This window comes from Odocoileus virginianus, chromosome 9, assembly GCF_023699985.2.
Source record: "Odocoileus virginianus isolate 20LAN1187 ecotype Illinois chromosome 9, Ovbor_1.2, whole genome shotgun sequence".
NCBI lineage: Eukaryota > Metazoa > Chordata > Mammalia > Artiodactyla > Cervidae > Odocoileus > Odocoileus virginianus.
The window spans coordinates 23,414,739-23,439,260 of record NC_069682.1 but is presented as its reverse complement, the minus strand read 5'-3'; the positions used below and the strand labels follow the sequence as shown (position 1 = coordinate 23,439,260).

Genomic DNA, 24,522 nt, shown 5'->3' with positions numbered 1-24,522 from the left:
AAGAATTCAGACAGCAAGCAATAAAGAGTTTGGATAGAAAAATAGCTGAACTGAGTAATACACCTTCTGTAGGAAGCAAACAACTTTTTGATACAGGCCTCTGGTCTAAATCTTGCCAACTGAGTAGAGAACTGCTGTACATGATGTTGGTTTGGTTTCCTGTGTTTGACAGGTCCCTTCTCCATAACACAACAATTTGCTTGACTTTGCTTTCTTTGAACCAGAGGAGCTTATTCTACCTCTGATTTTAAAGGAGGCTGTTTGTTTTTTAAGTTTTTAAAGTTTCAAAGAGTGGCTGGAGTACACAGGCAGGGCCCACACCAATAACTATTTCACACACAGGTTTTAATCATCAGGCTTTAATCATCTTCCTACACAAAACTCTATTATTTATGTTCCCATGAGTTTGAGGCTCATGTGAAAACAGCTACTTTTTTTCTTAATGTTTTAAGTAGTCTGAATTACAAAATGTTTAAATGATCTAATGGATTGAGAGAAACAGTATTTGCCATTATCATTTTTGGAAGTGAATTGCTATTAAAATCTAACAAAAACTTCAAACAGAACAATTTATTACCTCCTAAACTCTATTTTGATGAAAAAAATTTTTACTATTCTCACTGATATCCAATTAAAAACCTTACAAATTCACCATATTTTTGACACTGTAAAATAATTTCAAAGATTGGAGAAGCAAGAAATTATAACCATTGCTCAAGAACTGATAATTTTTCATATTATAAACAAACCACACATTTTTATTTTAATACAGCTAAGATATGAAATACATTTTGATATACCATTAGAAAGAATCACAGATGTTTGGAAGTTCATTTTCACTAGCCTTCAATACAAATTTTATGAAACAGTATACCTATTGGATGCAAGTACAGATAAATATTAGACCATTTAAATGTCCACTAACATAAATGGATAGACTGTGGCATTCATTCTATAGATTATACAGTAATTAAAATTAATGAACTCTGCCTTCTGTCATCTGCATGGTTAAATTTCAAAACTATTGAATAAAAGAGAGTCATGGAATAATATGTATAGTATGATTCCATTTACATAAAATTTAAAAAGAGGCAAAACTGTACATACAAACAAGGAAATCATAAAGAGAAAATTTAGGATAGTGGTTACTTCTGAGGGAGAGAAGCGAAGATAATCAAATAGGAGCCACAGGAGGTGTCAAACACGAGGTATGTTTCACTCTTAAAGCAAAGTGGGGAGCAGCACATATGTGTTCTAATACTCCTCCCTGAACAGTACATGTACTTTACACATTCTGGAGAACATAAGAGGCAAGAAAGTGGAGACGACACGGGTAGACAACTCTTTTCGAAGAGGCTGGGTCTTGAATGGAATGTAAGTAAAAAAGTAGATGGTGGGGGAATGTGGCTGTTGACTTGTTTTGCTCTTACACTTTCTAAGATGTGAAAAGAGAGCATCCGAATGGTATAGAAAGGATGGTCCCATCAGAGGGGAGAAGCTGAAGCAGCACTAGAGGAGATAGCTGATGAAGCAAGTGACAGGAGTATTCTGACAGGAACAGAAGCCAAGACATTCCTGAAGGAATATCACCCAATTCAATCCAGGGGGAGCAGGAGAGGAGACAAACAGGCACAGCAGTTTCAGACACTTGGTGATAGGAAGCCATGTCTTCACTGATGGCTTATTTCCTCTTGACTGAGGCAAGGTCATTAGCTGAGAGGGAAGGGCTAGACTTGGTATTAAGAAAAAGTGAAAACATGAAATAAGAGAACCAACCAACTGGAGATAAAGGAATGTGCTCTCTTGAGCAACTCACTGTAACTATTTCCCTTGTCTGCCTATAATGTACTTCCCCTTCCTTTTCACCTAGAAAATCTTGACATCCTTCAGGACTCACTGCAGCTTGTGTCTTCTGTGACGCCTTTTCTGATTGGCCCATGGTAATCTGACAGCTCTTAACTATATCCCTTACTTTTTACTTTCTCATGAACTGTCTTGCAATAACTTCTATGTTGAACCTGATTCAATTTTACACATTGTCTCCTTCACTACAATCATGTGGGCAAAAATCATGTCTTTTAAAAACAAAACTGTCCCTCCCACTTTCAGAAAAATAGTGCATTTTCATACACATAGGAAAATTTACATGTATTTTCTAAACATATTGGCTACTGAAACACTTATCCTTAAAAAAATATGATAAAATAACTAAGACATACAGGAGTAAGTGAACTTTGAATCCTCCATTATTTTCTTGTAACTGCTCTTGGTTTTCAAGTTTTGGTTTTAGAATGTACTTTTTAGAAGCTGGAGATCCAAAGTTAATATAGTTGGTTTAATTTTTTAAATTTTTAAATGAATCATTTCTGCTCATTAAACTTTTACAATTTTTTTCTTGACAACCTGCAACATGTTTCTTTATGGAGACAGTTCTCCCAGAAAATGAAGCAGAATGTTATCAGCAAAGACAAATTATGTTAGGAATGCCATCTTGTGGTTGAGAGTAGTCCATTACATTAACAGGTCCTTTCAATGACAATCTTTTAATTCAGAAATAAAACATCCAAGAAATTCACAAATGGAAATCATGATTATAATGTATTGCTACTACAAAGGAAACACTAAATATGTGCATCAATTGCATGTGGTTTTAGCTGCCAAAAGGCAATGTTCACTGAAAAAAAAAAGACAACAGACAAATTATATAGGAATAGAGTCCAAATAATACAAGAAAACTGCTATAACTATAACCATACTTCTCTTAAGACTATTCAAATACTCTGAAGTTTGGAAAGCTTTTCTCTTGAAACAGATATGTAATTTTATTTCTATATCTACTACTAGGTAGTTCTGTTGATGATCACATCAGATTTAAATCTTGGGTCTTGATTTTTTTTGGGGGGGGTCTTGATTTTCAAACTACATCACCTTAACTATACACACCCCAAGGGGAGTGAAAGCTGGAACACTTATCTAATCCAGATGGTGTAGGATCCACTTAATTAACTATAGTCCAAAATGGAATCTGAGGAGAGTAAAAAATGCCAGCCATTTCTTAATAGATGAGCTTACTACTTCTTCCAAATAAGTTAACCATTAGAGTGTAAATTATCTTTCTAGTCAATAAAGAACTAATAATGGTTACAGATAGACTATGTTACAGCTATGCTGAAATATTTTAAGTGTCAGAGTAGGAGACATTTTGGTCCATTTAAAAGTGGGGGTGAAGGAGGAGAAACTGATATATCCCTCATGGGTGCAGAACACAGCACAAGGGTCCATGCATTATGCTACTTTCTGTCACTTCTAGATTAAGGATCCAAGGAGCATGTGTAGGGACAATGGACAGACCTAGAGACGACGCTACTGAAATTCCAAAAGATAACATCTATGTATAGACATATTTACATAAAAAACAAAATGTTATTTGTACTCAAAATCAACTTTTGTGATTTATTACTGCATGCTTTTCACCAGAATTTTTCTTTTACTCAGAAAACTTTCATATGAATTGATTTTGTACAAGTTTTTCCACGTGATTCTTCAGGACATTCACATCAGCTGCACAGACCTGGTGCTCCACCTTCCCCTGCTGTTTTGTTCTCTCTAGTAAAGCCTCATGTGGTGGAGGTAAGGCATTGTATGAACTTAGTAAGTAAACCTGACTTGATGAAGTCTGGTTGATTTCTCCAATCTTTAAAGCCTGCATGATAGCAGGTGCAAACTTGGAGTAATGAGCTGTAGAGGAGACGATCACTGGGCAAGTTTTGTCTTGCATTCTGTCCGCAACTACTTTCGCAATAGCAGTGTGTGGGTCCAAAATGTACCCCGAAGTGTTGTAGGTGGAGTGAATCGCTGCCAGGCACTCTCCCTCAGAGCACCAGTCAGCCACGAAATCCTGCTGAAGTTTCTCAACTAGGATCTTCTCTATCTGGAAGTGATGCTCCTCTTCTAGTTGATTAAACAGTCTTCTCATTAACTGTCCATCTCTATTAGCCATCAGGTGTAAATGTCGCTCCAGGTTTGAAGATTTGAGGATATCAATTGCTGGTGAAAAGGTCTGTGCTAGTTTTCTTTCCCTTATATCATAATGTCCTGTTTTTATAAAATCAGTCAAAACATGGTTCTGATTAGAAGCACAGATAAATTTTCGAATAGGGACTCCCATGGTTTTGGCATACACTGCTGCTAAAATGTTACCAAAGTTTCCTGTGGGAATACACACATCAACTGGGCTTCCAAAAGAAATAAATCCTTGGCTAACGAGATCAAGGTATGCAGAAGCATGATAAACTACTTGGGGAAGCAGTCGGCCCCAGTTTATGGAATTAGCTGAACTTAAGACGGTTCCATATTCCACAGCAAGAAAGCCAGTAAAATCAGAATCTTGAAAAATTCTTTTTATAGACGTCTGGCAGAAATCAAAATCTGATTTGACACCTACTGCCCATCCATTTTCGTTCTGACTGCCAATTATTTGTGCTTTTTGAAAATCACTGACTCCGTCTTCAGGAAAAAATGTGGCCACGGCTATTCTCTGCTTGTCATTCTTATTAAGACGACTAAAGCCATTTAAGACTGCACTTCCAGTGTCTCCTGAGGTGGCTACAAGTATCATAAAATTGCAACTTGGCGGAATACAGTGTGCAAAAAGATGGGGCATGAGCTGTAAAGACAGGTCTTTAAATGATCCTGTTGGTCCATGAAATAACTCCAGGATGAACTGGTTGCCTGACAGGTGCCTGACAGGGGCGATTTTTGAGCAGGCAAAGTTTTCCCCATAAGCAGTTTCAATCATTTCTCCCAGCCTGGCAGCAGGTATGTCAGCAGGATGTATACATTTTTCCAGAAGTATCTGTGCTCTTTCTATGTATGTTGCTCCTACCAGGCTTTTCCACTCCCCACAGTTTAACTTTGGAAACTCCTTTTCAGGAACAAAAAGTCCACCATCAGAAGCTAACCCCTCAATCACAGCTTCACTAAAGAATTTCATTGGAGCTTTCTGTTCACAGTCTTTAGGCCAAATGTGTCTTGTGGAAATGAATGTTTCTGAATCCACATCTTGGTATCTTTTAACTGCACTCAGCACTTTGTTGGCTACCTCCTCTGGGGAAGCCCCACTTTCACAAAAAACACGAGTATCATACCACTTCTTATAGTACTGTCTTCTAAATTTAAGTAAGTCTTTCACAGAGGTTCCAGAATTCTGACCTACAATCCTATCTGTTTTCATTAATTTTAGACGACTGACTATATCTAGTAGAGGTACATCCAGATAAACAATTATTCCATTTTTCTTTAGATGCCACATGCTAGCATCATGCATTGGGTTGGACCCAGTAAGGGAAATCACACTTCCAGATGCAGAGAAGTTTAACACGGCTTTTCCTTCCTCTTCTAAAAATTGCTCATTACCAACATCCTGCAATTTTTCAGACACACTCATATTCCAGGTTTTTTCAAGGATATCATCATCCACATCGATGACACAACAACCCAGTTTCTGGCCTATTATTCTGCCTACTGTTGTTTTCCCAGCACCGGGAGGTCCCATCAGGATAATATTTTTGTCTCCAACAAGTGAGTAGATGGAATGCCATGACTTCCTTAATTCCGCAAGCGCAAAGGTTCTTGAAAGAAATAGCTGTGGATATTTACCTGTTTTCACATGGATGCGAGACAAGCATTTCTGAGTTATCTGTTTCAGATGCTGACATTGCTTCAAGTGGAGCATTCTCTTTTCACTTTGCTGCCCAAGCCAACAGAAAAACTGGCTTTGACCCTTTTCAAAACATAAAGACAAGGAAAGACATTTGGTTACTAATTTCAATAGGCTTAACATACCAATAGGATTAAGTAGAATCATGCCCACAGTACATAAACTTAAAATTCTTCTGAATTTTATATGGCATTTAAAAAATTATCCAAACCTAAATTCTCACATATTGCATACTAACTTTTTAGTAATCTTTTCAAGCCTTAAGACAATGACTAATCAAAACTTTAACAATTTGTAACTATGAGCAACAGAAACTTCATTCCAAAAATGTTGTATCACAGATACTTTTTTTAAAAAGATACTAAATCAAATTACTATTTCTTTTCCTATAATGAAAATTGTCTCATGGTTCGTAACCCAAGTAAATAAGGATTACTTGGAGTTGGAATGCTATATACTTGCAATTCAAAAAGCTGAATAATCTCCATATTTCTCATTAGTTATATGAACATGTTGATAGACTATCATGTTACTCACAATTTTCTTAGTCAAAGAATTCACAACAAACCAGAATAAAATATCTGCTTATACAATGCTTAAATAATTTTCCAAACTATAGAACAAAGGTATGACCTTTTCTTTCTTACATGTCTTTTACATGCATACTGTTAAAAATCATTCTTATATGTTTTTCATGTTTCCCAACTAGCTTAAAAAAAAAAGCTAGTGAAAGATATAACATTATGTAAACACTTAAGGAAAATGGATAATCGACAGCAAACTCAAAGGCTACAGACCTATAACTTTCTCTGACTCAGACCATCACTTTCATTTCTATCCTATAAACATCACCAGTGGAGACACAACTCAAATCCCAGACTCCAGAGTGATAGCAAAACAACTCAGGAATGTTTCCATTGATAAGTGGACAAACTCATGCTGGCATCTGGAGAAGCCCTGTAATTCCCCATACTGGTCAATTCCTGTCTTTGGAAATACACTCACCATTACAACACCAGATGTTTGCCAGACAGGTGAGATGTTTAGTCATATGTAAAGTACAATTTAATAACTGCTACGATATTTATTTAAAGTGACTAGTAACTTTACAGGCATGTAGTGAGACTTTCCACATATTCCGTGGTACAACCAATAGGCAACTAAGCAGTATTAAACGTTAGATGGTGTGTTTAGACATGTTCTGAAAACTTTCCGTTATTTACTACTGTGATCATTCATGCTACTCAAACTGTGTTCTCTAACAAAACATTTAAACCATTTTCAGCTTACACTGAATTTAACTTACAAGTTAACTCAGAACTGCTGGGAGAAAGAATGCATTTCCTTATCTGGCTTTTCAGCTGGTATATGCTTAACTCCCACTGACTTGCAAACAGAAAACACACAGGAACCAATCTGAGGTGAAGAGTTTGTGGATGCTGAGGTAAATTCAGTCTGCAAAAAGTAGAGTCTATAATGGAAAAAATTTGAAGTTAATCATAACTGCATATCATATCATAAAATTCCACATACAGCCTATTGTTAAAATGTCCAATTGGAATTTTTTAAGTATAGAAAAATAATAAACTGACCCTTTTCATGGTTCTCTAAAGCTATTATTGAAAGATTAAGATACTATTTTCCAATATGTGTATCTTATGATAAGAAAGAATTTTACTAAACAGTACTGAATTTCTGCCATCAATATACAAGATACTATAACAAAAGGATAAATATAAGTTTACACAATGACACCTAAAATTTTAATGATTTAACTGTACATTCAGTGATCAGATGGAAAGAAATCAGTGGACTGAAAAGTATAAGTATCTGAATTACTCTTTTAGGTTGTTTATCCATCTGAATCATGATTTATATGTAATATCACCTATAAAAAGTGCAAACAAAGTGTCTGCCACACATGGGTACCTCTTGGCTATTTAAATGATTTATAATAAATTCAAACCATATAGCGCGGTGATGGGCACATAAGAATATTCACTTATATAGTAATATTAATATAATAGTAATATAGTAATATAGTAATATAATTATATATTACTATAATAGTAATATTAGCACTGTCATTCAGTGCTAAAAGACTAAAAACATATAAATTGAATCAGAATATGTAGGCACAAAACTAGGCCTTTTTTTTTGTTTTTAAAATAGTTTGGTTTGTTTATAAACCTTCAGAGAAAACAAGGGGCTAGTGTCAGTCTGTGTTAGTCACTCAGTTGTGTCTGGCTCTTTGCGACTCTATGGACTGTAGACCGCCAGGCTCCTCTGTCCATGAATTCTTCAGGGAAGAATACTGAAGTGGGTAGCCATTCCCTTCTCCAGGGGAACTTCCTAACCCAGGGATTGAACCCAGGTCTCTTGCATTGGAAGTAGATTCTTTACCCTCTGAGCCACCAGGGAAGCCCTTGTTTACAAACCTTCAGAGAAAACAAGGGGCGCTCATACATGTTGTGCGCAGGTTAATCCTTTCCCTGAAGTAAACGAAGGGTCAGAGAACTATACACTTGAACCCCATCAGCAATTTCTTTTCTTAAACTACTTTTATTTTGGTACAATTCTTTAACACTAATTATTTTGAGGACACTGTATTAAGCAGCTTGCTTAATCTCCTATTCAGGTAGCTTTTGCTTATAGTATCACAGAGTATCATCTCTTTTAGTTCCCAATGCAGAAATTTCTGATATATGTATTGGTAATAATTGTGTATTACCTGAGTAGCTGGTTTGTTTTTATGGACACTAAATTTTTTATCTGATCTTTTCCACTTTAGGTTGGTTGCTACAATGCTCAACACCAACTCCATTAAAAGCAAAAGACAAGTGTTAATGCACGTTAACTTCACCTTATCCTTTGTAACCTTACTCTTCCTTTGTTTTATACGAATTCAAAGTAGAAAATTGTGACAGTTCAATTTATCAATTCAGTATCAATATTATTTCACCATAAAAATCTTCCTGACACTAGCTTATAAAGTGCTTTAACATGTAACAAATATTATCATTTTAAAGAAAATTAAAGAAGTTACATACTAAATTTTGTTTTGTAACATGCAGCCACAAACTAACTTTAGGGTTTCAACATCCACTGTAGGCAAACCAAATGGCAAGAGAAGATGGAATAATGCCCATGGCATATAATATTTATCTGGAAACTGAATTTTTACTTAAGAGGTAATACAGTCAGTTCTCATTATTCATGGTAGTTAAGTCTATCAAGTCACCATGAATACGAATTAGTGAATACTGAACCATTGCTTCTGGGAGAAACACACACTGTTCCTAGGTTCTTGTGAGCCTCTGGTTACAATATTTTTGCCAACTGATCAATACATAATGTTTTATGTGTGTTTCTGCTTGCAGACATCTTATTTAATGTATACATAATGATTCATTACCACTGAACTCAGACTTTAATACATGCCTGAGGGAAACTTATCTAACGCACACATTTTCTCTGTAAGGCACCTGGTGGCCTCACTGCCTTAGGAACACAAGGCAGCACTTCAGCAGTCTGCTTGGGGGCCATTTTAGACAAGAAAACCAGCAACTGGAAGCACAAAAATGCAAAAAAATGTGGCACATAAATAGAATTCAGAAAAGACCCTTGTTTGCAGCAGAAGCTGAAACAAGAAGGCAGAGCATCACCTTACCTGACCCCAACTTGAAACATGCATATCTCCTGACTCAAATTTTTCACCACTGTGCATGTGGCCATGAGTGACTGCAGAAGTGCTGTGAGCATTAATTTGGGGTTATAAATAAACTTGAGCAAGTAGAATTCACAAATAGAGAACTTGTGAAAAGTGAGGACCGACTGCAAATCATTTTCCTTTATGATTCAAAGCCATATTATTAGGTGTTTTTCATTTACTTATATTTTAATATGCTTTTCAGTAAAGGGGTCATGAATAGGCAATTTTTCTTCAGCCCAAGAACAGAACTATTTCAAATTACAATGGGAGTCAATTACGTAAGAGTCAAGAAACAAAACCAGTACTTAAAGACCAAATCTCTCCACCTTAAAGTACTAAGGCTTTACTCAATCATTGATGTTTGCAAATAATTGATGTAGAGCCAAGTTCTACACAAAAGTATTTTAGTAAACTCTAATTCCTCAGGGGATGGAAGATGTATACCACTCCATTACACATTAATAATTTTTAAACAGGTTTTCTTACTAGTCGCTTACAGTGTAGTTTTTTGATCCACTAGTTCCAGTAGATAATTCTTAGACATAAAAGACCTTGTCAGAGACAAATGAAAAGGTAGTGATGTGTATCACAGCAAGAACTTTAAAAAACAGAAACAGAATGTCCACATGTACATATTAAATACTGTGTGACCTCAAGGTATGAACTTTAACAATTTTACTGTGGCAAGCTAATCAAAACTGAATATAGACTTCAAGGGAAAGAAAGTACAGAAACCACTTTTTAACACATTTTAAAATTATTTTCTAAGAATACTAACAAAGTTACATTTTTAAACCAGAAATACATATTACCTTTTAGCAAAGTATTCACAGTGATATTTTCCTATGCTTACACTAGATGATTGATAATTGAAATTATAAGCACATCAATTTTTACTTTCAAAATAGTCCAGAAAATTTCAGTTCCATTATAAAATTACCTAGTTTTCAATACTAACGGTAAACTTTCAAAATCTACTTAGTGAAAATGATTCAGCATTTATCACCCATTTACAATATTTGCTATTACTCTCCCAATAGGACACAGTACTTCAAAAATTATTTCATGATGAGAAGTTCAATGAACTTTTGAAAATATTTGTGCAATGATTATCCTTGTCATCCTGTTTTAATACAATCTCTATTTAAATTTCTAAGAATGACTAAATCTAGTCCACTATTTTATGAAGATATTCTAAAGTTTTAAAATATTCTTAAAAATTGCTGCATTTTCACAGCAATGTTGTTTTCCCATAAGTAATAAGAAAAAATGCAAATATACTAGGATATAAACTAACCAGAAGGTTAGAAGGTTTGCTTTTAATACGTAAAAATCCTCTAAACAAGCCCTCCAGTTAATTAGCTGACTGAAACAGCGTGGTGGAAGGCCCACACTTCAGTGCCACATGGTAATCACAGGGATCTTACAATCAAAGCATTTTCCAAATTCACCTCTCATCTTTGCCTTTATCTTAGAATCAAAGCCAACTAAGCCTTTTCTGTTGTTAGTCTTTTGCTATTAAGTATTCTCTTAAAGGTCTTGAGTATCTAATTAAAATGATTAAGTACTCTTTGTAATTCTATAACTTAGAAAAATATTGTAAAGACTATGTCTTATTTTCTTATTTTTTTATGTCTTATTTTTTATGTCTTTTTTTATGTCTTATTTTCTTCCCAGTTGTCCTATTTCTACTCCCATCTCTGACCATTTTATTCATCTAAGTAGACTGAAATAATCCTTAATTTAAAAAAAACAAAAAGCTAATTAGTATGTACAACCATTCATATAAGGTGTCTATGAAAACTACAACCCACAGGCCAACTGTAGCTCACTCCTGTTTTTGTAAATTACGTTTCATGGGAAAAAAACTTTGCTCATTCATTTTTTTTTTCCCCATTTCTTAAGTATTGTCTTTGGTTGCTTTGGAGCTATAATGGTAGTACTTGAGTAGTTTCAAAAGAATACATCTGGCCTGCCAAGCCCTAAAATATCTATTATCTAGCCATTTACAGAAAAGGTTCACTACCTCTGATGGCATACCAGTACTAATTCTCTGTGGACATACTGAACATAGGCATTTCCTTGAACAGGACTGACATTTTGAGTGAATTATAAAAAATCAGAAACATACTCTTCGTAAACATGCTTTCAAAAGCCAAGAATTACAGATAAATACCTAAAGGGGAAAAAAGTTCCTTTCCAAATGATTTAACAACTTCACTAAGACTGTATACTAAATACACTACAGTGAGACTTTAAATTCTGTTCAGTATTTTTAAAACCATAATAAATATACTGACATCAGTGAAATTACTGTATTCAGTAACAGCAGAAAGTCAAGACTAGCTGAGGTCAGTGGGTACTTACTAACTAGAGAAATCTAGTTTGCCCTTATTGGCTCTTTTAGGAACTGATAAACATAAAGAGTCCTTAATGTCTAATTAGACATGTTATAAACTTTGGCCAAGGACTGTACATTTGGCTAACTATTATCATTTCAAGTCCTCAGTTCAAACCTTAGCACATATAGAGAACAGAATTATTCTCTACACAAGCTAAGCAAAAATAACCAAAAACATGAAATACTCAAAGTGGAAAGAAAAAGGGCAAAGTAGCATATACATACAAGTATTTTGTAAACAGAAAATCTGATGTGAAGAACAGAACCATCAACCCCAAGGTGCCATTCATCTGAAATAAAATCTGTTAAACGCCTGGGATGAAAAAATAGAAACCTGACCAACTGGATAAGAAAAAACTAAGTTTATTCTTATCATCTGAAATTCACCAAGAGCCCAAGAGGATAAGCACCTACACATTCAGCAAACTTTGTTTTAGGTAAGAACTGGATTTATTTAGTGAGAAACAAACTCCACAGAGCATGATGGATCATCTCAGAAGGCAGAGCCTATAAACTCTTTTAAGTCAACAAAGCTACCACGCTGCTTTGTCTGCACCACCGGACACCCTGGCAGTGACAGGCCCAAAACTGGCCTCCTGTCTTCAAGCATCCTTACTCCTTTTGGGCAGAATGGCTTCTATAAGGTTGGTCAGAACCATACTGCCAAAATGTCTTTCAGAGCCTCTGGATGGCAAAGGCTTCTAAATGAGAGTCTTTCCGCAGTCAATATGGGAATCAGTAAGTTCATGGAAGATCACACGGATCGAACGGAATAAAACGGCTCCCAAGACTATTTTCAAAAAGGAACGCCAGAAAAATGGGAGGAGCATAAAATTCAAAGGCCTGTTTAAAAGGATTCTTCTGGTTTAGGCTGCTTGCTTAGAAAACAAAGTCAAGCCCTATAAGAGGAGGGGCCCGATAAAGAGGTAAACAGGGGGAGAAGGAGCGAGGCGCGAGAGTAAGGGAGACAGGTGGCCGCGGGGAGGACGAGGGGAGCGGTCCTGAGCGCACGCACAGGTGGCCGCACAGCTGAGCGCGAGACGCAAGCGGCCGGGAAGGCGGGCGCGGCCAGATTGCTGGGATCACCGCCCAACAGCGTACAGGGGAAGACACGGACCGGAAAAGGGCATGCGATGGGAACGGACTGATTCTACAGTTTCCCTTTCTCCTCAAATAACTCACCAAGGAAATCACACTGAGAAGACGGGGGGAAAGGAAAGGAAATGGGAAAGAGCTTCCGGGAGCCGTCAGCGCCGCCTCGGGACAAAGTCCCGCACCTCGGACTCCTGCCCCTGCTGGCCCACAGCCCAAGACCCAGGCCTCGCTAGGTCTACCTCTCCCCACCCCGCGCAGCGGCCTCTGCGCCTGCGCAAGGGCTGGCCTCCCCCGTTCGCGCGCCACGCCCACCGCCGAGCTGCCCAGTACCTGGTAACCGACTCGTCCTGCGCCTCACCCACTCGATCCTAGGCCTCGCCCTCCCTCGTCCTATCCTTCACGTGGGACGTGCGTCAGCGTGGCCTCAGTCGCTCGCCCCGCCCCCTAGGGTTGACGCCTGTGGATGAGAGTATCGTGTGACGCCTGCACAGCGGCACGGTTTCCAGTCTGTCTGTGGTAGAATTTATGTTTTTTTCCCAAATACACAGAGAAAAGAGCAACATTTTTAAGGGGACTCCATTTTCCACCCCTTTACTCCCAAAGGTACATATAAACTGTGGTTTTCACGTTGAGCTTCTCTGACAGAAAAGGAGCCTTTGCAAGAGGAAAGTTTGGAAAACTAGATTGCGACGCCACCTTCTCGTTGCCTAGTTACTGTTTCCACGGCAGTCGTTCCGTCAAAAACGCTAGACGAGCCCAAGAGTTGTAGAAGGGGTATTTTACTTTCTTGCCGAGAGAGGACGCGAAGAAGAGGTCACGGGGGAATTGCGTGAAAGAAACGTTAGTTCCTTGAGAAGGCAAGAGGGTAGGAGAGGAAAGGACAAGCTGTGAAGAAAGGGATGGAGATACTGCTATAGTGAGAAAAAAGCTAAGTAGTTTTCAGGACTCATATGGTGGCCATGGATCCAACGGGCCCTTCTGAGAGCATTTATAACCTCATACCCAGTGACTGGAAGGAGCCTCCACAGCCTCCTAGGTATGTGGGTAAGCAACGATTATCACTTGAAACAAGAATGGAGAAGAATTGTTCCATTTCAGGATTAAGTAAGCATCCTATGACTTTCAAAACGAGATTACGTTATTTTTAATCTCAATAAAGTAGCCTTGGGTGACAGCTGCTTAAAGAAGGAAGTTGTGAAATATAAGTATTTAGCTTCTCATAATTCAGAGAGAGGGTGGTCCAGTGCTGTGAGAGGGCCATTTTCTTATGTCAACCTCCTGTTCATACGTGTGTAATTATTCGTGTGTGATGTGGTATACAACATAGCCTGAAATGTCTTAGTGTTGAAAAAAGAGAAGTCACAATTTTATTATCCTGCGTTAGGATACTTGATATCTTGTTTCAGGAATTCACTGTTTCCTTTCTGACTACACTGCTTTCTCTAAAGAAAGATAATACCAGTTTTTTCCCAGGGGTATTGTCAAATATCAATTTCTATTTGTTTCTGAGCCCCTCTCTCTCTCTCTCTCTCTCTTTTTTTTTTTTTTTTTTTTGATGAAGCAAATGCACAAGATAGTGCCTAAGGTCTTTTTTTGATCTAATAGTTGATAGAAGAATGGATTGACAGAGACCCAAAAATATGTGATAGAGTTAAGATTTTTATATAGGTGTTAGAACCCCTTTAGTTCCCCAAATTTTCAAAAAGGTCTCACACAGTAAAGGTCTCAGTTACTCACCTGGGACTTAGCACTTACTTAAATCTCTAGGGACAAAAGAAGGTAAAGAATAGGGAAAATCTCTTTCCTCCTAGGATTTTGCAGCTTTTTACCTTTCTCCTTTTTCTTGTTCCAAGTCAAAACTACATTAAAAGAGCACTGAGCTAAAAACAAAAAATTAGGCTCTGCAACTGATTGGTTTTGTGATCTCTAATACATTATTAAAATTTGTTTTCTGATCTGTAAAACAAATTACATGAATGGATAATCTTTAAGGTCTTTTGGATCTAATTGTCAATTATCTTTTTTAGTAATTACTTGGAGTGCCTAACATCTTCAACAAGTGGACAGATCCTTCCATTTTTAAGCCCGAGTATCTTTTTTTAACCAGACCAATACCTATTTTGTTTTCCATTAGCTTCTCAAAATCTAGTAGAGATTGGAAATAGGAATTCAAAGTAAGATTTGGTACAGTTTCAGAGTTGATGAGAAGTGTTCAAATTAACTATTGCTGAATGGAGTTTTGGTCGAAAATTCCTGTATATTGTACAAGATAAAAGCTCCTCTTCTGTAACCCACTGGCAGATTATATTTTTCATAGAATCCTGAATTTGAATTCAAGATAGTTTATTAAATAGGTATTTTGTTTATTGGTAAATTTAAAAAGGTTTACTGTGTCTAGGTGGCTTTTTCAAGAAATTTTATAGGAAAAATCTTTATTTAGTTGGCAAATGTATAATATCACCATTGGGTAATGTTGCAGTGACAGCTCAAATTCCTTGGTTTACTCTGAAGAAATAAGTAGGAAAAACTGACTTATGGTGAAAAGAATAGAAGGCATCCAGATGTGATGCCAAAGAACTCTTTGTGTTAGGATAAAGTCAACCTACACTGCCAGCAACAACCAAGAGGAGTTTTTAATTTGACAAGATGTCATGCTTGAAAGACACTTAATTTATTAAAAAAAAAACCACACAGAGCATAATAAAGCACTTAACCAATTCTTTCTCTCCACTGTAACACAAATTGCCCTCACAGTAACACAATTGCCCTTACCCAGTCCACTTATTAGTAGTAAGAATTCTTGCTAAGAAAGAAATATATTAAGCTATGAGTCTTTGCATCACTGAGTTATATACCCAGTTTCAAGAAAGTTCACTGCAGCTCTTTGCAAGTCTTGAAGATGATTGTTCAGCTTTCACAAAGAGGCAGATTCCTTGGGGAAACCACAATTGATGGTACCTGATCTCCCATACCTCAGAGATTACAGTCTCCTTGGGGAACTGAAAGATAAACATGAAAGTGTTCGTTAACAATAAAACCATACATCATTGAAAACCCTAATGAGAGATGCAGATGCTAAATGAGAATTTAGAAAATGGATATGTGAAATCAAAGTGTGATGAAGGACACCCTCTTCCAGTTGAACTGTGAGCTCTGAGCAGTCTGTAGTTTACATGATTATGAAATGCTATAATAATATTGGCCTGAAATTTTATTATTATTATTTTTGGCCTGAAATTGTAAAACAGGCATATAGCAATAGTTAACCAGATGTTCGTCTAGTCGAGTAGGATTAAAAAAAAAACAACGAAACATCATCAGATTGTACCAACTTTTGGTCACTTTCAAATAAATTGCCGTGGAAATGTTTATCTAAAGACTCAGTATGACTTAATATATCATGACTGTTGGCAAGAAAATATAAGTATGGTATGTTTATTGAATATGACAACTTTAGTTTTAGAAAAATCTATAGCCCACATCTAATAAAAACTAAAAAGTAGGGCCAGTTGTCTTAAGTCACCCCTAGATCTTTACAATAAAACCACACCATCTAGAAAAAGGAGTAAAATGCAACTATTGAAAGTGTAGTGGAAGCAAGCTCAGTGTTCATCAATAGCTGAATGGATAAAGAAGATGTGGTGTGTATATGTATATACACACATATACATGCAATGGATTGCTACTCAATTATAAAAAACATGGAATTCTCCCATTTGCAGCAACATGTATGGATTTGGAGAGCATTATTCTTAGTGTAATAAGTCAGAGAAAGACAAATACTGTGATGTCACTTAAATGTAGAGTCTAAAAAATACAACAAACTAGTGAATAAAACAAAAAAGAAGGAGATTCACAGATAAAAAGAACAAACTAGTGGTTACCGGTGGGGGGGGGGGGGGGGAGCGGAAGGAGAAGGGGAATACAAGGGTGGGGCAAAAGGGTTGTTATGGAATTATATGAAATGTGGGTGAAACTCACATGATTTGAAAATTGTAAAACATTATAGCATTGAAAAAGCCTTTCATTTTAAAAAAAAGTGTAAGCTTTACATATATTAATTATGAAAAGATACCACATTATCAAGTTAAAATCAAGTTACAATTCATACATAGAGATACAAAATTTTTTTTGGAAAATTGAGATTAAGGGAACCTATTAATAGATCTTTTTTCATATGTTATTGAGATATAATTGACATACACTATTAGTTTCATCATTTAAAAAATTTGTAATTTTGAAAAATAAAATTATTCATATAGAATAAAATATCTTGTTTTCTATGACATGGTAAGCTTTTGGTTCACACACAAAATAGTGTAATTAATCACAAGATGCAATTTTTAAAAAGGTGAGTATACACACTCCTTTTAAGCTCAGAGAAGGTTATTAGTCAAGAAATCATATATGCTAATTACAGTTTCCATGGGAATTTGAAGACACAGATTTGGATTGAACATTATTTCTTGAAGGTATCTAATGTGCTCATTCATTTTGGACTGTAATTAATTCCTAGCCGTTGAGTTCAAGATTGAGGAAAGTCTTCTAAAAGCAAGAAAAAATTTAATGTTTCTCCACACAAACTTATCTACATAGTAAGATGAGAATACAAGTTACTGAAAGTGATATAGCTGAATTTCTGCTTCCAGTCAAGAATGGAATTTACCCTCTCACCTTAAGCAACTAAAACACCAGGAAAATATATGTAAAACAATGGTTTTTTAGACACTGAACAATAGGCAGCACAGAACGGTCATCCCTAAGTGAAGGGAAACAAGGCCTACAGTTGTCCCAATCTTCTTCCTGAAGAAAATCTCCAGACAAAAGTTCAGGAAAGAGAAATTAAAACAAAATCCAGCAGTTTCACTGAGTTAAAGTGACAGGATTCAGAATTTGAGGAGGTCAGTAAGTGAAGTGAAGTCACTCAGTCGTGTCCAACTCTCTGCCACCCCGTGGACTGTAGCCCACCAGGCTCCCCCATCCATGGGATTCTCCAGGCAAGAATACTGGAGTGGGTTGCCATTTCCTTCTCCAGGGGATCTTCCTGACCCAGGCATCAAACCCAGGTCTCCCGCATTGCAGGCAGACACTTTAACCTGAACCACCAGGGAAGCAAGCCATGTACCATTCATAGCACAGAGTACTATAGAGGAGAGAACTGCATAGATAGAAAATTATGGAAGTATACAGGAGGATTTCCCTGAAGTCTTTAGTTGACAGTCCACATGTATGATGAAACTACCAAGGCCAGAGAAATAACCAACAGAAAGCAGCAGAGCCAGATAAAGTTTATGTTCCCACCAACCAGAGTGAATCTCGTAAGATACAGGGGATTGAGTGGTGTGCTCAGAAATAAGACCAACTTAGAACTGGACTAAAAGCTTCTAGTCCCAGAAATATAATGTATATAACCAAGAGAAAAATCAGTCAATACAAACAGACAAAGAAATGATATCAGTGAGAGAATTAGTAGACAAGAACATTAAAACCACTAATTAAAATATTTTCATGTGTTCTAAATGCAGACAAAAACATGAGCAAGACATAGAAGGATAAAAAAAAATCTACGTTGAATACATAAATAATACTATGTCTAAATGAAAATAGTATACTGAATGGGGATAATAGCTAAGACACTGAAGAAAAAATATTTTTGGATTTGAAGACATACTAATAAAACAATACAAAATGAAAATGAGAGAGAAAAAAACTGAAAAGGAAAACAGAATCAGTGAGTTGTTGACAACATCGAGCAACCTAACACAAGTGTAATTAAGATCCCAGAAGGAGAGTAGACTGATATAGAAGAAATATTTGAATAGTGGTCAAAATTTTTATAAAATTAATGAGATATTTAAATTCGCAAATCAAAGAATCATTATGAACCCCAAGAAGGAAAAGGAGGAGGAGTAATAAGAGAAGAGGGAAACCATTCCAAGGGCAATTAACATAAAATTTCCTAAAACCGGTAATAAAGAGAAAAATACTAAAAACAGCCAAGGAAAAAAGAAACATTGCATACAGAGGAAGAAGGAAGGTCAGCAAAAAATTAATCAGAAAATACAAGAAGCCAGAAGTTTTAAAAGTCCATAATGCACAAGAAAGTGGTATGAGCTGGAAATTGGGATTTATACAATGACATAAAGATTATATGAAATGGTAAATATGGCTTCCCAGGTGGCTCGATGGTAAAAGAATCCTCCTGTCGCAGGAGACAAGAGTTTGATCCCTGGGTCAGGAAAATCCTCTGAAGGAGGAAATGGCAACCCACTCCAGTATTCTTGCTTGGAGAATCCCATGGACAGAGGAGCCTGGTGGGCTACCGCCCATAGGGTCACAGAGAGTTGGACACAACTGAGCATACACACATGCACACAGATGGGTAAAGTTAGTTTTTTTTCTTTTTAAATTTCTTTACAATATACTTAGCTTTTTAAGGGGAAAATAACCACAAGGAGTTACAAGTTTATAACACTCGTAAAACCTAGGATTAAGATGGGGGAGGGGTAGATGCAAGTATGCTTTTGTGAGGTTCTTATATCCTGTAGTATGATAATACTTGTAGTATAATACTTGAAGGTAGACTGTGATGAGGTAAACATATATATTGTAAGCCTTAGAACTTCTACAAAATAAAAACAAAAGATAAGACAGCACAAAATAAGAAAGAACCAGCAATGGGGTATGTAGAAAATAGCAAGATGGAGCAAGATGGAAATTTTAAATACCAACACATTTTTTAAACCACATTAAATGTCAATAGTCCGAACAAAATAAATCAAACTGTTAGAAAGGATAAAAATTCTATGTTCTCCCCTTAAAAATAAAGACACAAGAAAAAAGTCAAAGAATAGACAAATACTGTATTATTATAAATTAAAGGAATACTGGATTGGTTATATTAATATCAAACAGTAGATTTTGGACTATAGAATCTTAAGAGGGATAAAGAGTATTACTTTACAATAATGAAGTGATCAGTTTTCCAAGAAGGTATGATAATTCTAAAGGCTGTGCACCTACTTATGGAGCTTCAAAATGCATGAAGCAAAAGCTGACAGAACTAAAAGAAGAAATAAGTCCACAGTTGTAATCAGAGATTTCAACATCTCTCTTTCAATGATTATTAGAACCCTTGAAAATAGTATCCAACCAGTTTGTCCTGTCAGTTATGGAACACTCCAGCCAACAGCAGCAGTGTAAATTCCTTTTTCCAATGTATATAGAACATTTACCAAGATAGACTGTGCTTTGTGCCATAAAACAAGTGTCAGGAAACTTTAAAGGATTGAAATTTTACAAATTATATTTTTTTAACCATAATAGAAATTAATTAGAAATCAGAGTGCTATCAGGAAAATCCCCAAATATTTGGAGATCAAGCATAACACATGTAAACAAACTTCTAAAACGAAGACGACATCAGAAGGGGATTTAAAAGGCTTTTGAGCTGAATGAAAACGGAAGCATATCATATCAAAATTTGTGCTATGCAGCTATGAAGCAATGCCTAGGGGAAATTTTTGGCTTCTATCAGATAAGTCAGTTCAGTCACTCAGTTGTGTCCAACTCTTTGCAACCCCACGGACTCCAGCACACCAGGCTTCCCTGTCCATCACCAACTCCCAGAGCTTGCTCAAACTCATGTCCATCGAGTCGGTGATGCCATCCAACCATCTCATCTTCTGTCATCCCCTTCTCTTCCCACCTTCAATCTTTCGCAGCATTAGAGTATTTTCCAATGAGTCAGCATCAGGTGACCAAAGTATTGGAGCTTCAGCATCAGTGCTTCCAATGAATATTCAGGACTGATTTCCTTTAGGATGGACTGATTGGATCTCCATGCAGTCCAAGGGACTCTCAAAAGTCTTCTCGAACACCACAGTTCAAAAGCATCAATTCTTTGGCGCCCAACTTTCTTTATAGTCCAACTCTCAACATCCATACATGACTACTGGAAAAACCATAGCTTTGACTAGATAGACCTTTGTCGGTGAAATAATGTCTCTGCTTTTTTTTTTTTAATTTATTGATTTTTTTTAATTGAAGTATAATTGTTTTACAGAATTTTCTTATTTTCTGTCTAACTTCAACATGAATCAACCATACGTATACGTATATCCCCTCCCTTTTGAACCTCCCTCCCATCTCCCTCCCATCCCAACCCTCTAGATTGATAACAGAGACCCTGTTTGAGTTTCCTGAGCCATACAGCAAATTCCCATTGGCTAGCTATTTTACATATGGTAATGTAAGTTTCCATGTTACACTTTCCATACATCTCACCCTCTCCTCCCCTCTCCCCATGTCCATAAGTCTATTTTCTATATCTGTTTCTCCATTGCTGCCCTGTAAATGAATTCTTCAGTACCATTTTTCTGGATTCCGTATATATGTATTAGAGTACGAAATTTATCTTTCTCTTTCTGACGTACTTCACTTTGTGTAATAGCTCTAGGTTCATTCACCTCATTAGAACTGACTCAAATGCATTCCTTTCTAATATGCTGTCTAGGTTGGTCATAGCTTTTCTTCTAAGGAGCAAGCGTCTTTTAATTTCATGGCTGCAGTCTCCATCTGCAGTGATTTTGGAGCCCAAAAAAAATAAAGTCTCTCACTGTTCCCATTGTTTTCCCATCTGCTAGCCATGAAGTGATGGGACTAGATGTCATGATTTTTTGAATGTTGAGTTTTAAGCCAGCTTTTTTACTCTCCTCTTTCACTTTCATCAAGAGGCTCTTTAGTTCTTCTTTGCTTTCTGCTGTAAGGGTGGCGTCATCTGCATATCTGAGGTTATTGATATTTCTCCTGGCAATCTTGATTGTGGCTTGTGTTTCATCCAGCCCAGCATTGTGCATGATGCACCCTGCATATGAGTTAAATAACCAGAGTGACAATAAGCAACCTTGACATACTCTTTTTCCCAATTTGGAACCAGTCTGTTGTTCCATGTCCAGTTCTAACTGTTGCTTCTTGACCTGCATACAGATTTCTCAGGAAGCAGGTATAAGTATAAATATTTAAAGTCAAATAGCTAAAATTGCGCCTTAAGAAACTTAAAAAGAAGAAGAAAAATTCCAAATAATGAGATATAATAATGATCAGTGCAGAAATCATTGAAATGGCAAATGTGAACATTAGAGAAGACTTATAAGCAAAAGAAAAAGAACAAAGGAGAGAGAGAGACAGACAGACAGACTACCAATATCAGATATGGGAGAGGTTACATCATTATAAATGCTACAGATGGTCAAAGAGTAGTAAGTAAATACTATGATCATCTTTATCCTGGCACTGTTTTATCAGAGTAAAACTTTAATCTAGTTTGCCTAAGCCTGATGGACAGGGCTCAGATAATTATGTTTAATGACTATCTCCAAGTGAATATAGATATATATTATAGAATATAGATATATGTAAATTAGAAATGTATATCCTTTTAAAAACTTTGTATGATTCTTATTAAAGATAAATGCTACAGCCTTTTTTAAAATTTTAGGTATGTGTCGATTTTTAAAGCAACTGTAAAAGATGACATGCAAAAATTTAAAACTGCAATGAAAACTATGGGACCAGCAAAACTTGAAGTACCTTCTCCAAAGGATTTCCTGAAGAAACATTCAAAGGAAAAAATTCTACCACCCAGTAGGTTTTATCACTTTTAAATTTTAAGTGTTTATGGGTAATTTAACTAAAATTATTTTGTCTGTGAATATTAAATGTTCATAGTAATAACAACTTTAGCTCATATTAAACAGAATTTTAGAGGCTAGGAGAAAGCAGAAATCAGGAATATAGTACACCCACCATAGTATTCCTAGCAGCATTATTTATAATTGCCAAAACACGGAAGCAACCTAAGTGCCCATCAGCAGATTAATGGATAAAGAAGTTGTGGTATATGTATACAATGGAATACCACTCAACCATAAAAAAGAATGAACTATTGCCATTTGCAGCAACATGGATGGACTTGGAGGGTATTATACTAAGGGAAATAAGTCAGACAAAGATGTAAACTTTTTTATATCACATATATGGAATGTAAAAGATAAAGCCAACTGGTAAATATAACAGAAAAGAAGCACACACAGAGTAAACTAGTGGTTACCAGTGGGGAGAGGGAAAAAGAGAGGCAATAAAGTAGGGGATGAAGAGGCTCAAATTATTGTGTATAAAATAAGATACAAGGATATATTGTATAACAGGTGATATAGTCAAATTTTATAGTAATTATAAACAGAGTATAACCTTTAAAAATTCTGAATCAGTGTATGGTACACCTGTTACTTACAGAATACAAATCCACTACAATGAAAAAATGTATTTTAAATAATTCTCAAAAACCCCACTATGTAGTAGAAAAGGAGAGTAGAGAATGCTAAATTTCCTCCCCCAAAGACTTTCCTTTTGAAGGTGCAAGCATCTTGAACTACATCTTGGACTATATGATAAAGCCCCAACTCCAGCACCATCTTCAGATCTAGCCATATAACATCAATAACAAGCAACAATTATAAGAGTTCTAAACCCCAAATGGGCAAAATTGCTTGGCTCTAAACCATATCTAGTCTTTTCTCCAGGAAATGAAAATACAACCATTACTATCAGTTGTCAAAGCAATGACCAGTCTCATTTTAGCTCTGAGTATGGGCTTTAAATTTCTCAGATCTCGAAGACCATTAGGACAATGAAAGAATTGGATGTAATGGAAGAGGCTTCATGAATGAGAATCAGTTTCTTGGGCATGCTACCTGTGCAGCCACACTGGGCCCCGTGCTTCAAAGGATCCCACACTTGGTTTAATGCTCTGCTTTTGTTATCTTGAAATTCCTTTTATCAAGGAGTCCCACATTTTCATCTTGTGCTGGGCCTCACAAATGTTGTAGTCAGTTGTGGTCATAGAGAATATGGATATTGGGGGAAAGGCCATCAGAAAAGTGGAGAATAGATGAAAAAGGATTTGTGACAAGTATGCACGAAACAGCTTCTTCCCATCTTGAGTATGTCTTCCCTACTGGTTTTGGATAATAAACTCGAGGGCAATGTCTTTTAAACAGTTAGCCTCTTCCCGTCTTCTTGGATCAAAGAACTAACACAGTATGTCAAGCCCAATGAGGGTATCGCCTTTTGACAAAAGTGTAACTCCTTCTCCCTATGGCAATGTTTTGTGTCTCACAATCCTCTCATAACCCATATGCCATGATAAAGGATGAGGGCATTATTAGGAAAGATGAAAGAAGCAAGTGTAAAAATACAATATTAATGTTTAAATTCAGTTCTTTGAAAGTCTCTTGTCTTTTCCTCAAGTGTTATTTTGCAACCCACAACCACTTGAGAATACTGGAAAATCTTAAAATAGAATTTAATTCCTTAAGTGCCTTAGGACCAGTGACATTACTTGGGTCCTTATGAATACTCGCCAAAGTTAAGCATGTTACATAGCACAGCTACCAAACTGTAAATCCTAAGTTTCAAATAAGGAAAAAGAGATGAAGTCTGTCTCTCTTACAAACATATAAGGTAAAACAAACACAAAAATTCATTGGCCTTAAGAATAAAAAATTTGGGGTTTTGTAAGAGCTCTAAAGGTCC

At 36.3% G+C, this 24,522-nt stretch overlaps 2 protein-coding genes across 4 annotated transcripts in view; one reads left to right on the top strand and one right to left on the bottom strand.

Annotated features, from left to right (window-relative positions):
• Nucleotides 1-343: 343 nt before the first annotated feature.
• THNSL1 (threonine synthase like 1) lies at nucleotides 344-13,203 on the bottom strand. Its single transcript, XM_020911659.2, has 3 exons — nucleotides 13,015-13,203; nucleotides 7,026-7,190; nucleotides 344-5,782 (listed from the first exon to the last, which is right to left on the bottom strand). Exon 3 carries the CDS (start codon nucleotides 5,732-5,734, stop codon nucleotides 3,503-3,505), a length of 2,232 nt encoding a protein of 743 aa, XP_020767318.1. The 5' UTR covers nucleotides 5,735-5,782; nucleotides 7,026-7,190; nucleotides 13,015-13,203; the 3' UTR covers nucleotides 344-3,502.
• A 23-nt stretch (nucleotides 13,204-13,226) lies between these two features.
• The window catches only part of ENKUR (enkurin, TRPC channel interacting protein), a 32,232-nt gene continuing 20,936 nt past the window's right edge, over nucleotides 13,227-24,522 (top strand). The window contains exons 1-2 of one of the 3 annotated variants that reach the window (XM_020911666.2): nucleotides 13,227-13,530; nucleotides 22,427-22,572. In XM_020911666.2, coding sequence (XP_020767325.1) covers nucleotides 22,464-22,572 — 109 coding nt within the window. In that variant the 5' untranslated portion in view covers nucleotides 13,227-13,530; nucleotides 22,427-22,463. Of the gene's footprint in view, nucleotides 14,032-22,426; nucleotides 22,573-24,522 lie in introns of all 3 variants that reach the window. The other 2 variants (XM_020911665.2, XM_020911667.2) reach the window with 2 other exon arrangements.

Bases quoted from the DNA above. Each gene is read 5' to 3' on its own strand.
- THNSL1 (XM_020911659.2), bottom strand. From the start codon at position 5,734: ATGCTCCACTTGAAGCAATGTCAGCATCTGAAACAGATAACTCAGAAA.